The 15,811-nt window shown below is 31.8% G+C and overlaps 1 protein-coding gene across 1 annotated transcript in view; it reads left to right on the top strand.

The window, feature by feature from the left end:
* LOC143046539 (uncharacterized) overlaps positions 1–15,811 on the top strand; it is a 189,104-nt gene that overhangs the window by 155,985 nt on the left and 17,308 nt on the right. The window contains exons 146-158 of the mRNA XM_076219695.1: positions 420–602; positions 978–1,106; positions 1,535–1,723; positions 3,970–4,104; positions 4,427–4,609; positions 5,301–5,426; positions 8,532–8,717; positions 9,111–9,239; positions 11,759–11,944; positions 12,738–12,872; positions 13,568–13,756; positions 14,136–14,276; positions 14,928–15,113. Of these exons, the coding sequence (XP_076075810.1) occupies positions 420–602; positions 978–1,106; positions 1,535–1,723; positions 3,970–4,104; positions 4,427–4,609; positions 5,301–5,426; positions 8,532–8,717; positions 9,111–9,239; positions 11,759–11,944; positions 12,738–12,872; positions 13,568–13,756; positions 14,136–14,276; positions 14,928–15,113 (2,097 nt within the window). The remainder of the gene's footprint in view (positions 1–419; positions 603–977; positions 1,107–1,534; positions 1,724–3,969; positions 4,105–4,426; positions 4,610–5,300; positions 5,427–8,531; positions 8,718–9,110; positions 9,240–11,758; positions 11,945–12,737; positions 12,873–13,567; positions 13,757–14,135; positions 14,277–14,927; positions 15,114–15,811) is intronic.

Genomic DNA, 15,811 nt, shown 5'->3' with positions numbered 1-15,811 from the left:
AACTGTAAACAGCAATAATGTACAGCAAAGTAAGAACTAAAAATAAGTCACTATGACCAAAATAGTCAATTGACCCCCTAAGGAGTTATTGCCCTTCATAGTCAATTTTTAACAATTTTCTTAGAATTTGAAGATTTTCAATAACATTTTACACAGAAAGTACTGTTATAGATAGAGATAATTGTAAGCAGCAAGAATGTTTAGTAAAGTAAGATCTACAAACACATCACCATCACCAAAACACAATTTTGTCATGAATCCATCTGTGTCCATTGTTTAATATTCACATAGACCAAGGTGAGCGACACAGGCTCTTTAGAGCCTCTAGTTTAAATTGTATTGGAAGTTAAATAGTTATTTACAAGAGAATAAATTTCAATATCTGAAATATCTACATTTTATGTTTTAAAATATTTTAGCTGAAAGTTGTTGCCTATGACAACCAAAAGCCACTTTTGAGGACTACAGCAAATGTTGCCATCAGTGTAACTAGGAATCTAAATGGACCACAGTTCCAGCCAAAACAAGAGATCATTACTCTACCACCTGACACTAATCCAGACTTCTGGTCCATGACCCACAATGTGTCAGACCCAGACAGTGTATGTATTTTTTATTCACATTTGCCTTTTAATCATAGCATATTGAAACATTTGCACACCTATGGTCAACACTTGAAGACATCTGATATATGTGGATTTTTCTTAATTTCTTTTACTATGTAGTGTAAAAATTTAACTTTAGTAAAACCAAAACAATTTTCCTTTTACTTATTTATTTGAACAAAAAAAGATGAAAGCATCTGAAATTATAAATTTTTGACAGAAAAAATAAAACCAGGATACATTTAACTACTTATTCTCAAAGGATATATGCTATGAGTATTTTGAGTGACCCTAGTCAAAAATGAGTCATAAGATTGTAACGGATACATAAACATTATGTGATCTTTGTTAAAATGTCTTTTCTATTTTTAGACTGATCTTGAATGTTCCATTATTGGAAATGCCAAAGCCCAGCAGTACTTTAAAGTTGATCCTAAGACCTGTGTACTAAGTCTAAAGACAAGCCTACAGGGTGATCCAGATCTGACCACAAAATATGATGTAAGTGGCATTAATGTAAATGTTGTATATATAAAAAAGAAGATGTGGTATAATTGCCAATGAGACAACTCTCCACAAGAGAATAAAATGACACATAAATTAACAACTATAGTGTCTTGGCAACCAAGAATTTTTTGTGCAAACCGGTCTTATGACATCACAAATTAAAAAAAATCCTACACTTGAAAATAGTTCTGTAAGCGTTGATGAAAGTTTTGTTTTGGATGTAAATTTTGAGCATTTTACATATTTTTTTGGTTTAATTCGTTGATCTAGCTTGCAAAAGAAATATAAATTTTCTATTAATTTGCCATGAACAATAACATTTAGGTAAAAACTGTTGCCTCATAGCTCTTAAAATCAAGACTTTCTACTAAGTAATGATTCTCATCTTCTATGCAATTAATATAACAACTGTCTAATTACAGGTAACGATACAAGTGACAGATAATGGAAAACCAAATCCACGAACGGACAACAAGCTGGTTATCATCAATGTACCTAGAGACAAAAATACACCAACAATTGCTAATTTACCAGCTACTGTTAATATCAGTGAAGGTGTACAGGTTGATCAAGCCATTTTTACCGTTAATGGGAGAGATGCTGACAAAGACGTTAGTATGACATTGTCACCTTTGTACTGTGAATTCAATTGTTTTCGTGCGCTCCAATTTTCGTAGTTTGAGGAAAACTTGCAAATTCAAGGATATTTGATTTAGAGGTTTTGGCAAAGTCTGCATACATTCCTTTAGAAAATTTGAAAATTGTTGAATTTTTAAATTTGTAGTTCCCATGTACACACAACAGTGGCGTATCCAGGGGGAGGGTTCTGGGGGTTGGAACAGGGCTTCCAAAAAATATTTGAGCCAGCCGGACATTTCATATCTGATCCCGATTTTAATCCCTTAAGACTTGTTCACAAAAGGCAATTATGGTAATCAGATGGGAATCCGGGTCTGTTCGCGCCCAATCACGTTCGCACCCTTCCACATTCGCCCTCATTCCAATGATTGACATTACATTAAAAAAAACGATTTTTAAACTTGACTTTGATATGATATGAATTTGATGTACGGATGTAACTGTTAAATTGGCAGTGCATCATTCAAAGTGTGCACATCAGCGTGCTCATAACTGCCTTATACTTTTTATTTGTGCAAAATGACATTGTCAAAAACTTTACTTTCGTTTCACATTGTTCTAACAGGAGAGGTCAACCGGATGTTGACTTGACAATGGTAAAACATGGACCATAAACGGATACGTAAAATCTGTGTATGTTTACAAAGCACGACTGAGTGAAGAAGCTCTTTCCACGTTATTTCTTCAACAAAATACTTGAAATGAACGTAAGATATATGTATCAATGATAATTTTAGCATTTTTGAAGAAATGTAGGATGCATAATTAAATTTCCCACCTGTGCACATGCGCACACGTGTTCCTAGTTCATACGACGTAGTTCTGATGATTTTTCATTTAAAACCTTTTTAAATTTTTCATCAAATCATGTTGATAAACTAATTTCTAATAATTTTAATCTTTTGGACTAAATCAATTAGAAATGTGAATAAATCGATCAATTTATACGATGTCCGGTACTGAACATAGTTCACCTGTCACCTGAACAGGTAGATTTCAGCTGTCCAACTACTAATTAGCCTTGATTAAAATTAGAAAGTATTGAAGTAGGGGTTGTTTTGATAGTAATTAATCATCATGTCACATTTATGACCGGAAATGTGATGATGTTAAAGGCAAAAGGTTGGGTCAAAAAGATCGTGAATTATGTAAAAATTACCGAAAAAGTCTTGAAAACTAAAATGTATATGACCGTTTCATGCTTTAACCAGCCGGACTTTTACCGGACATTATACAAATGACCGGAATATATGACCGTTTTGGAAGCCCTGGGTTGGAACCCCCCCTTTTTTTTGGACGATCAATGCATTTGAATGGGAACATATAGTTAGAAACCCCTTTTGTCCTGGGTTGGGAACCCGCCACCTTTTTTAATTGGCTGGAAAAGGAGTAGGTTCAGTAAGACCCCTTTTTGGCCCCAAAATATAGCAGTTATACAAAATTGTTAAAATGTAAACCTTTAGTTATTTATTGGACAGTAGAATGCTTCTGCTACATAAATATGGGCTGTTTTTGACAATACAATGCACATATATCCGGTACTAGCATCATTAAGTCATGCTAAATTACTGAAATCCTCATAATTCTAGCATTTTAGTTAAATTTTAGACGGTTTTCGTGTAAAACGAAAGTGGCCGCATTCGTGTTCATCCTTAATATTGAAATGCAAGTTGTATTTTATGATAATACATAACATATATGAAGGTTGTGGATGAACACGGATGCGGCCACTTTCATTTTTACCAAAAACCATCTGAAAAGTGATATTTTTCGGCATATTAGGTAGATTTTCCATATTTGAGCTTGAATCGGATCGTTTTTAATAACTAAATCTGTTAAAATCTTTCACATAAACTAATTAATTCAAATAAAATAGACACTTAAGTGTTTAAAAAGTGGTCAAAATCTTTCGTCAGGTGAACCTGAAATTTGAGGCCAAAATTGGTCCTTACCGGACCTACTCCTTTAACGGTTTGGATTTGTGGTTTAAGTACAATCTTGAAATCAATGACCATTGGTAAACCAATGAATAATTATGAATAATAACTAATTCATATTAGATAAAGATACCTTTTTAAGACAGAAACTCTATAACAAAAAAAAGATATCTTTAGGTCTGAGTACTGAATACAGTTTTATGATCGAGGGCATAGAGCTTGACACAAGATAAAGCAATTCAAAATAATGAATATACATCAATTTGTAATGTATTTTCTAGGTAAACTACCCGTTGCAATATAGAATAATTGGTGATCCAGTAGCTCAGACATTCTTCAAGATTAATTCAGCTAATGGCCAGATACAGATCAGGAACCGACCTCTGTCTGATGGCCTCCAGAGAATGCAGTACAAGGTACTATTTGAATCACATTAGTAGTTTAAGATACAAAATGGCAGTGTTTCGGTTTAACATTTTGATTTTGTACTTTTTTTTTATTTGAAAATTTTTAAACATTTTACCATTTGTGTGTGTGTTGCCAAGAATTGAAAGCATTATTGAGTTTCATTGTATTTGTTTTTACTTAAGTAAAGAAAATTAAAATTTAATCAATATTCTTTTGAATGATTCTCAGATGAATCACATATTCTAAAACCATGTTGCCAGGATTAATCATGAAATATTTGATGTTTTTCGAATAAATATTTTTTTTTAAATATTTCAAACTCTATTAAAGGTTGAAGTTGAAGTTATAGATCCTGATTGGCCTACCAATCCAGCAACTGGTACCCTGACTATCAATGTTGATCGTAATCCATCAGGACCAGTCTTCAGCACATCATTGTACACCAGAGTCTTACGTGCAAATCATCAAGTTGGTGACTCGATCATACAACTACAAGCACCTGATACTGATGGGGTAGGTCATTTGTGTGTAATAGATGTATTTACACTTGTATGCAAATTAGTCCGCCATTACACAAGTTCCCTTCAAATTTGACATCACAATTTAAAATATTTGATGTCATTATTACAAAGTGATTGTTTCTTGACATCAGAGGGTTATTCAGAGACAGATCTAAGGTCATTTGGAGACAAAATTCAGCCAAATACCAAAAATTTTAATGCTTTTATATGATATTAAAGTTTAATAATTTCAATTTATAGAACAGTGTGTAAAGCTTTAAATAATGTGAAAGGCAAGTGTTTACATGAAAAAAATAAACCAAAAAAATTGAAATTTGTCAGAATAATCTCAAAGCACTGACAACTTTAAAACATGTTGTTCATGCAGAAACTTTCATAGTAGAGAACTGTTTTAGATTTCTTTTTATTTAATGTTTAATGAAGCTCATTTGGGTAAGATTTTGATTGTCATTTTTTTTTCACTTCAATATTAATTTTACACAATTTTGACACATTAGTTTGCTACTATGCCATTTTTACCTGTTTTATTGATAAATCCTGTCTTTGCTACGAATTGCATCTATTATTTGAACAAGATACAGACTTGTTTTTAGTTGAACAGTTTAAGTTTGATATTCAAATATTACATAAATGCATTTTAAGTGACCATTCTAATCACAGATTGTTTTACTAAATCTTTTTAGGATAAAGTGACATTCACAAGCATGGGAAATGCAAATGATAAATCATATTTCCTTGTACACCAAACAAATGGTGGAATATACCTTGTGCAATCATTAGAAATAGCAAAAACACCAACACAATTCGAGGTAAATATATTTTGAAAGAAGTATTAAACATGGACTATCAATTTTAAAATATTGGTTACTAAGGCTTGTAAATACACAATGATATCAACTACAATTTTCTCTAAGTGTTAAGGTTTATCAAAACAAATCTCTTGCAGATTGTATTGAATAGATTTGAATTGAGAATTACTCGAAGAATAACATGCAATATTTACTGATTACATTTTTAGCTCACCTGGCCCGAAGGGCCAAGTGAGCTTTTCTCATCACTTGGCGTCCGTCGTCGTCGTCGTCCGTCGTCGTTAACTTTTACAAAAATCTTCTCCTCTGAAACTACTGGGCCAAATTAAACGAAACTTGGCCACAATCATCATTGGGGTATCTAGTTTAAAAAATGTGTGGCGTGACCTGGCCAACCAACCAAGATGGCCGCCATGGCTAAAAATAGAACATAGGGGTAAAATGCAGTTTTTGGCTTATAACTCAAAAACCAAATCATTTAGAGCAAATCTGACATGGGGTAAAATTGTTTATCAGGTCAAGATCTATCTGCCCTAAAATTTTCAGATGAATCCGACAACCCGTTGTTGGGTTGCTGCAACTGAATTGGTAATTTTAGGGAATTTTTGCTGTTTTTGGTTATTATCTTGAATATTATTATAGATTGAGATAAACTGTAAACAGCAATAATGTTCAGCAAAGTAAGATTTACAAATAAGTCAACATGACCAAAATGGTCAGTTGACCCCTTTAGGAGTTATTGACCTTTATAGTCAATTTTTAACCACTTTTCGTAAATCTTAGTAATCTTTTACAAAAATCTTCTCCTCTGAAACTACTTGGCCAAATTAATCCAAACTTGGCCACAATCATCTTTGGGGTATCTAGTTTAAAAAATGTGTCCGGTGACCCGCCAACCAATCAAGATGGCCGCCACGGCTAAAAATAGAACATAGGGGTAAAATGCAGTTTTTGGCTTATAACTTAAAAACCAAAGCATTTACAGCAAATCTGACATTTGGTAAAATTGTTTATCAGGTCAAGATCTATCTACCCTGAAATTTTCAGACGAATCTGACAACCTGTTGTTGGGTTGCTGCCCCTGAATTGGTAATTTTAAGGAAATTTTGCTGTTTTTGGTTATTATCTTGTATATTATTATAGATAGAGATAAACTGTAAACACAAAGTTGTCAATATCATTAAAACCTATTAGCATATTTTGATTCCAGTGAGGTGATAAAGGTTTTGACCCTTAAACTCATCCAATCATCTGAGATCACTGGCAACCACATGTTGATTAAATTTTTTTATACAATGGGTTTCAGAAAGGGTTAATTTGACACAGAATTAGAGAAACATAAATATTAATATTTTCTGCCATTATACATATCTTGTATATTTGTATATCTACTTACAACATATATTGGGTTTACAGCCATTATGTTCAGCAAAGTAAGATTTACAAATAAGTCAGCATGACCGAAATAGTCAGTTGACCCCTTTAGGAGTTATTGACCTTTATAGTCAATTTTTAACCATTTTTCGTAAATCTTAGTAATCTTTTACAAAAATCTTCTCCTCTGAAACTACTGGGCCAAATTAATCCAAACTTATCCACAATCATCTTTGGGGTATCTAGTTTAAAAAATGTGTCCGATGACCCGGCCATCGAACCAAGATGGCCGCCATGGCTAAAAATAGAACATAGGGGTAAAATGCAGTTTTTGGCTTATAACTCAAAAACCAAAGCGTTTAGAGCAAATCTGACATGGGGTTAAATTGTTTATCAGGTCAAGATCTATCTGCCCTGAAATTTTCAGATAAATTGGACAACCCGTTGTTGGGTTCCTGCCCCTGAATTGGTAATTTTAAGGAAATTTTACTGTTTTTGGTTATTATCTTGAAAATTATTATAGATAGAAATAAACTGTAAACAGCAATAATGTTCAACAAAGTAAGATTTACAAATAAGTCAACATGACCGAAATGGTCAGTTGACCCATATAGGAGTTATTGCCCTTTATAGTCAATTTTTAACCATTTTTCGTAAATCTTAGTAATCTTTTACAAAAATCTTCTCCTCTGAAACTACTGGGCCAAATTAATCCAAACTTATCCACAATCATCTTTGGGGTATCCAGTTTAAAAAAATATGTCCGATGACATTGCCATCCAACCAAGATGGCTGCCATGGCTAAAAATAGAACATAGGGGTAAAATGCAGTTTTTGGCTTATAACTCAAAAACCAAAGCGTTTAGAGCAAATTAGACAGGGGTTAAATTGTTTATTAGGTCAAGATCTATCTGCCCCGAAATTTTCAGATGAATCGGACAACCCGTTGTTGGGTTGCTGCCCCTGAATTGGTAATTTTAAGGAAATTTTGCTGTTTTTGGTTATTGTCTTGAATATTATTATAGATAGAGATAAACTGTAAACAGCAATAATGTTCAGCAAAGTAAGATTTACAAATAAGTCAACATGACCGAAATGGTCAATTGACCCCCTAAGGAGTTATTGTCCTTTATAGTCAATTTTCAACAATTTTTATAAAATTTGTAAATTTTTACTAACATTTTCCACTGAAACTACTGGGCCAAGTTCATTATAGATAGAGGTAATTGTAAGCAGCAAGGATGTTCAGTAAAGTAAGATGTACAAACACATCACCATCACCAAAATACAATTTTGTCATGAATCCATCTGCTTCCTTTGTTTAATAGTCACATAGACCAAGGTGAGCGACACAGGCTCTTTAGAGCCTCTAGTTTTTTAATAACTTGAATAGAAAGAAACAAGATATATACATTTGATTTGACTTTGATATTTGTCTTGTTTTATAATCCAAAGAGAAGAAAAAAAGAATTACCTCGATAAAGTGAAATAAAATTGTTAGAAGATTGGAATAATTAGGTACTCAAAATAAATATAAGTAATACTTGGACAGAGTTTTCCTATCGTAGGTTGGGGGTTTTCTCTCGCTACTCTGGCTTTCTCCACCTATTAAAATTAGCCAAAAAGCGGTGCTTAAAAGTGGTGTTAAAAAAACAAAAAAATAAAACTGTTTGGTAACTATGGTAACTATGGTAATCCCTTTAAAATATTGTCAACAATTTATAATTTCAGTTCAAAGTACAAGCCTCTGACAACAGGCTTCCAGTAAAGACTGTGGAGGCTACTGTTCGTATTAACATAACACATCTACAAGGACCACCTACTTTCTCTTTGTCTGACTACCAGAAACAGATATTTATAAGTCATGCAGTCAATGCAACTGTTGAAACAGTACAAGCTACTGACAGTGATATACAGGTATTTTTTGAACAATTTTAAAATTTTAAAATTAAAAAATTTGATGACAAGAAAGTTTGATCAGTTGATTTGATCTAAATATGTTGTACGGTAATATTCTGAGCAAAAATCATAATTTTTTTATATTTTTTTTTTAAATTATTGGGATACATCTTAGTTTTAACATAAACGTTTGATATAAATAAAAAAAATCTGTTATATGATTGGATAAAAGTTTGATCCATCCTGACTGGTCCAGCTTGAGTAAATGGACAGTCTATGAAAGAAACCAGCATTTTTTTATGTAATGATTTATATGATTACTAATGTAAACTAAAAAATAGACAAGAATTTTAGACAATGATGCTTTATTTCACATTATTTTACACAAAAAAATAATTTCTTTAATTTTAGGGTCAGATACGTTACGGTCTGATAGGCTTCCAACCTGGTACAGACTATTTCCGTTTAAATCCAATTAGTGGACAGATATCATTAAAGAAAAGTCTATATGATAATCCAGATACAAACCCAATATATGTTGTAAGTAGATATACAAATATACAAGATATGTATAATGGCAGAAAATATTAATATTTATGTTTCTCTAATTCTGTGGCAAATTAACCCTTTCCGAAACCCATTGTATAAAAAAATTTAATCAACATGTGGTTGCCAGTGATCTCAGATGAGTGGATGAGTTTAAGGGTCAAAACCTTTATCAGCTCACTGGAATCAAAATATGCTGATAGGTTTTAATGATATTGACATCTTTGTGGAATGTTGAGGCCCTCACAGGGGATTTTCGTTTAACAAAAAAAGGAAAATTTATTTTTTAATCATGAAAGAACTAGATCCTTACATAGTTACTCACTGATTATTGGATTTATCCAATCCTGATAGTTGAAGTCATAAGAAACCTCAAATTAAAAAAAAATAATGCATATGTTTTTTTATAACTCAATGGATAGTTTTCATTATAAAACTAATGTACATAGAAAGAAATTCAAAACAGTGTGGCTGTGGCCATTGATTGACACGTTAAATTCATCCATTGACTGGGACAATTTACGTGAACGTTTGTCTGTAACGACCACTGTTCACGACGTACCTACGATAGACATTTAAACTGTGGGGTCACCAAAGGTTTCTTAACGCCTTTAATCATAAAATAATTCGAAAAATTAATCAGAAATAACTTTATGTTTTGATTTATATAATTGATATAAATCAAAACATCGTGTTATTTCTGATTAATTTTTCGAATTACTTTCTTAAGGATGTACTTAGGTGATGTTTTGGAATTTGTGTCAAATGTTCGGACTCCTTGGTGTTTTTCCATACAAAACAATGTAAAATATTTTGCCCCATAACACTCATTTATTTTTTCATATAAGATTAAATACCTCATGTCAAAGGTCATTTGCCAAAATTTTAGAAGATTCTTAATTTTCTTTCTTTTGTTTTGAGACCCAATAATACCAATGCAAATATAAGGTAAAAGTCCGAGTCAGTCTTTTCCCGCCATATTTTAAATCTCAATTATCTCGAAAAGGAGGTCCATGACCTATCAATATTTTTAGCTTATTTTTATCCTTAATGCTCTACCAGCTTATAGTATAAATTTTAACTTCTTAATTTATTAATTTTCACATAACCTCACCTAAGTACATCCTTAAGGTGTTGAGAACCTTTGGTGACCCCATAGTTTAAATGTCTTTAAAAAGTACATAGTGAGCAGTGGTCGTTACATACAAACGTTCACCTAAATTGTCCCAGTCAATGGATGAATTTAATGTGTCAATCAATGGCCACAGCCACACTGTTTTGAATTTCATTCTATACTTTTTTTCTGAAGAAAATTCTTTAATTTGTTCATATTTAGAAGAAGTTTACTTCCAATTTCTCGACATATTTTCCGTATGCAAAGTGACCTCAGTGTGACCCATCTCGTAAAAATCCGGTGATCTAAATACGCATGGATGTCTTTAAGGTAGCACAATACAAAGATTTTTTTACTTCCAATCACTTACCTTTGAAACGCTGTAACTTTCTTATGAATGCATAGAAAATAATAAAAGAGGTATATATAGATAGATAAAAGATTAATCTTTTAAATGAATGCAATATTTTTATTATGCAATTATTATGTAATCAATTATTATGTAATTAGTGACAAAATCTGGGTAAGTTCACTTGAATGAATTTAGCTCTATCATCTCTTTAACTATACAGAAAATTTTAACGAAATATTAAACAACACATCATGGGCTTCAAAAGGTGTCTCAGATTGTCTCTATGGTATTCCATTCTTTCATCAATCTCTAATTAGTGTTAACATCCTAACCACATAAAAGAAGATAATGTTTAATTAGGTGTAAAATTTGTTCTATACATTCTATTTGAAATCTAAGACACCCTTTTGTAGATAATGGCCATAGGAACAACATATAATAAAATCAACCCTCTAGGGATACCTATGCAGAAGCTAATTTCATTTGAAAGTGGAAATTTTGTGAAAAATATTTTAGACACAGTTACCATTTTAATTGGTTACATAATTGTTGCATAATACTAAAATTGCATTAATTTGAAAGAGTAATCTGTTAGCTATCCAAAACTACCACTATAAATTTTCAAGCATTATTAAGAAAGTTACAGCATTTTAAAACTTGGGAGTTGGAGTTATAAAATCTTTGTATTGTGCTACCTTAAAATAAACTATTATCTGATTTTACATGTTAAACACATGCTCAATATCCATGCTGTTTTGTTGATTGTTGACAAACAGGTGACAATCGTTAAACTTCGTCTTTAAAACAGGAACTTTAATTACCTGCCATATTTTCACAACAACACTGACCGATTGAAAAAAAATTGACGATTATACGAAATTTATGCGAAAAATATGATAAAATCATGCTCAGAAGACTAAGTTTATGATGTTTGTATGCATTGGTTCAAGAATTGGGATAACTTTATTTTTCTCCAGTCACTCGTTTCATATGACTTTAAATTATAAATTTCAAAGTTGTGTATCTTCGTGATTTTACTTTTTACAGCTCTTAGTTGAAGCCTATGACACGTTAGAGCCTGATAATAAAGCCTATGCCACAGTCCAGATCACAGTCATTAGGAACCAGAATGGACCGGTATTTACATCAACATCTTACACCGCCTCCATAAATGATTACGATGGTATCGGAACATCTGTATTAACAGTCCGAGCTACTGACAAGGATTTAACTGTAAGTTTGAATATTATATATTTTGACTTAGTAAGCTACCATTTGATTTTGATTTTTAGTGGGGAGAATCTAGGATGGAATTTGAAATAAAAGGCAGGACAGGACTTTTGAGTAAAAAAGGCAGGATGAGACTTTTTGCCAAAAAAAAAGGCAGAATGACAATTTGAATTTAAGTAAAAAAAAATCAGGAAAAACTTATTAAAAAAAGGCAGGACCAAAAAGAGTGAAAAATAAAAAGGAAGGAGATTACAACTAAAAAGAAATGCAAGACATTTTTTTTTTATCCTAGCCCCTTATAAAAATCGAATGGTGGCTGACTTATAATTAGTGGTTTTATAAAGCTCCTTTTGTTTTTCAGGTCGTTTTTCTCTCAAAACGTTCAATGAGCATATTGTGGTAGGATTGAATTGAGATTTTTTTTTCTTTATTATTTTTTGTTTTATTTTGATTTGCTAAAAACGTGATATTAAAAAAAAAGTGGTCTTTGGTTTGACCCAGCTATTGATCAAACCTAAGACCTCCAACACTCTAACGAGCAGAAGACCATGAAAGTAGTTCTCTATTCAGAGCTGTGTGACTAACAGGATATTTGCTTTGAGTATATTTATATAAATGTGCATCATAACTTTATATATTAAATTGATATTTTAACCCGGAATAAATCATGAAAAAACGTTGATGACGTTACGGTCACATGACAAAATTATGTCAATGAGCTGATAGACAACACACTGTCAGCCAATTAGAAGACAGGTTACATCCAAAATTGAAATTATTTGGTCTTTTTTTTCAGTCACCTGAGAAAGACAAAGTGTTTTCCATTGAGCCAACAATTGATTACTTCACCATTGATCCATACTCTGGTCTCATTACAATCAACAAGAGGATGTCTGAGGATACCACCATACCTCAACCAACATCTTATTCTGTAAGTTTATATAGGGTTTGTTTAAGGATGTTCGCTCCTGCAATTCCAGATATTTCAGAATCCTCTGCTTTTATCCATATAGTGCCATTAAAAATTTTGCTGAACAACCCCCACTTTTCTTTCCGTAATTTTTTTTAAATAAAGTATTTATAGCCATATTTGAAAATCTTACAGAATCCTTATTATTTTTCATCCTTTTTGAAAGAAAAAAAGGTGCCAATGTTAAATGCATGAAAAATCGTGAGAGAATAATTTCCCGTCAAATTTTCAATGGCTATGATCTCAAAAACAAACACACAGACAAATCGTGCACAGATATTTTGAAAATATCAGTCAATATGTGTTTTAAAATAACAAGCTTTTTTAAATACTGTTATAAATTGATAGAATATAAATAAAACTAAAGGAACTAAAAAAGCAGGAAAAAAGGGGTCATTACAGTACCAGTTCATCATGTTCATGACATAAACAATGTACAGTAAAATAATTATATATTATTATTTTCCAATTTGATGAAAATATTTAGAACAGAAAAGCATCTGATTTTATTTTTAAATAGATATAAGAAGATGTGGTATGAATGCCAATGAGACACTCTCCATCTAAGTCATAATTTGTAAATGTCAACAATTATAGGTTATAAAGGGCCCCAAAAAATATAGTTCTTATTCTAAATACTATTATGTTTTTTTTAGTTCAATGTAATTGCCAAAGACACAACAGCTAGTCCTAAGAGTGCAACCGCAGTAGTGAAAGTGTCAGTCAATAGAAACACGGCCCCATCTTTTGTGGAGCCATCTGGAGGTTATGCTGTTTCTACATCAGAGTCTGTTCCTCTGTTTGACAACATCATTAGAGTACAGGCTGTTGATAATGATAGGCCTGTAAGTGTAATTGTTTACTAAAGCATTGTGGGTAAAATGTAATTGTTTACTAGAGCATTGTCAGTAAAGTTGTAATTGTTTACTAAAGCATTGTGGGTAAAGATTTGAAAAATCTTGGAATCAAGTGGGAGAATTCGATTTCTAATTATGGATATTTTTTTTATTTTTTTTTAGGAAATAAAAAAAAAATATGTGTACTTGTTATTTATATGGAAACCTAAAGTAGTAGGTGTTTTTAAGAAAAATAATTGCTATTTGTGTATAATGTCCATTAGGAAAATTTTTTGGCCTCAAAATATTCGGCATTAATTGCTTCCGAATATATTATGACTTTATCATGAAAATTACTGCAAATTATATAGCTTTTCTCTCACTTCAGGACCCAGTAAATGGAGCAATCGAGTATTACTTTGTTGGACCAGAAGCTCAGAGCAGAATATTCCAGATCAATTCTGTCAATGGATCTATTTCTGCCCGTATTCCACTAACAGAAGTTGCTGATGGACAAGAAGTTCAAACTGTAAGCAATTTAAACTTTTCTTATATTAAGATATATTCATTAATGCCATAGGAAACAAATTTTTCTGGTTGATTCATAGAGTTTTCATGCATATTTATTGGCTAATCAACACTTCACTTAAGTTAAATGCATGATGCACGCCTCCCATTTTCCCACTGTGATTAAAACCCATGGTTGCCTTTCAGCTGTTATCTGCTCTTAGGTTGGGTTGTTGTCACTTTGACATATTCCTCATTTCAGTTCCCAATTTTATGATATCAATATAACTTAAAGTATTTAAGGTGGTACCTAACACTACAGGGAGATAACTATGTAAAGTCAGCTAAACGTTTTAATTACGTTGTGTTGTAAAGGGAATATTAAGCTTCTCAATGATCAAAATTGGTGTTTGTCAAATTGCTATATAACCAGTGTAATTTTTCTGACAAAACGGTTGGTTCAAATTTTTAAAAATTTTTAAAATTTTGTTAAAGTGTCAAAGTAAATACTTTGACAAAATTTTAGGAAATTTAATCAGCCAAATTAATTTTAGTGAAAGTGTTGGGTACCACCTTAATATAGTATTTTCTGCTTTTGTATTGCCCTGCAACAAAGTTGTCGGTGGCATATAGTTTGCCCTTGTTCTAATGTATTTTATTATTCACAATGTAGTTCACTGTTGGAGTAAGGGACAAAGGAATACCAGCTAAAACTGATACCACTACTGTTAGAATAACCATCCAGAGAATTGGTGATATTAGCTTTGACAAATCAGAATACCCCCTTACCATTAGAGAAAGTGATTTTAATATCGGTGATACAGTATTTGCCATTACTGCTGATGATCCACTGGCTGGTGTAAGTATACTATTGTAATATACTATATAAGTTTTATGTTTTTATATGTATACACTATCTTTTGTTCTGAGATGGAAATCAAATCTAAAAATTCTATTACTGACAATTTTCATTCTTAAATCTTCTTAGTAACTGATAAAAAAATTGTAAAAACTATTTATTTTATTTTTTTGGCGTTTTTTACCCACATCTCAAGTAAACTTAAATTGAAGTGACCATTAAAAAGGTCAAAATTATTTACTGTGGAAAAGTGTATATTCATTATTATTCATGAAATATTAAATATTTGTAGTTTAAGCGAAAAAATTTGAATCACAAATTTTCAATAAATTTCAAATGTCTTACAGGCTTGTGTACAGTAATTGGCCAATTCATAAAAACAGGTATCAACGAAAAAAATACTCTTTTTCCTTAATCCACACAAATTTGATAAAAAAAAAATGATATAATATCAGAAGAAATGGCATGAGTGCAATTGAGACAACTCTCCATCCAAGTCACAATTTGTAAAAGTAAACCATTATAGGTCAAAGTAAGGTCTTCAACACGGAGCCTTGGCTCACACAGAACAGCAAGCTATAAAGGGCCCCAAAAATTACTTGTTTAAAACCATTCAAATGGGAAAACCAACAGCCTATTTTTTATAAAAAACGAGAAACATTTATGAACCACATCAACAAATGACAACTAATGAACAT

Source organism: Mytilus galloprovincialis, chromosome 9 (assembly GCF_965363235.1).
Source record: "Mytilus galloprovincialis chromosome 9, xbMytGall1.hap1.1, whole genome shotgun sequence".
Taxonomy (NCBI): domain Eukaryota; kingdom Metazoa; phylum Mollusca; class Bivalvia; order Mytilida; family Mytilidae; genus Mytilus; species Mytilus galloprovincialis.
The sequence above is the reverse complement of the archived record's forward strand: the minus strand, read 5'-3'. Positions and strand labels throughout refer to the sequence as shown.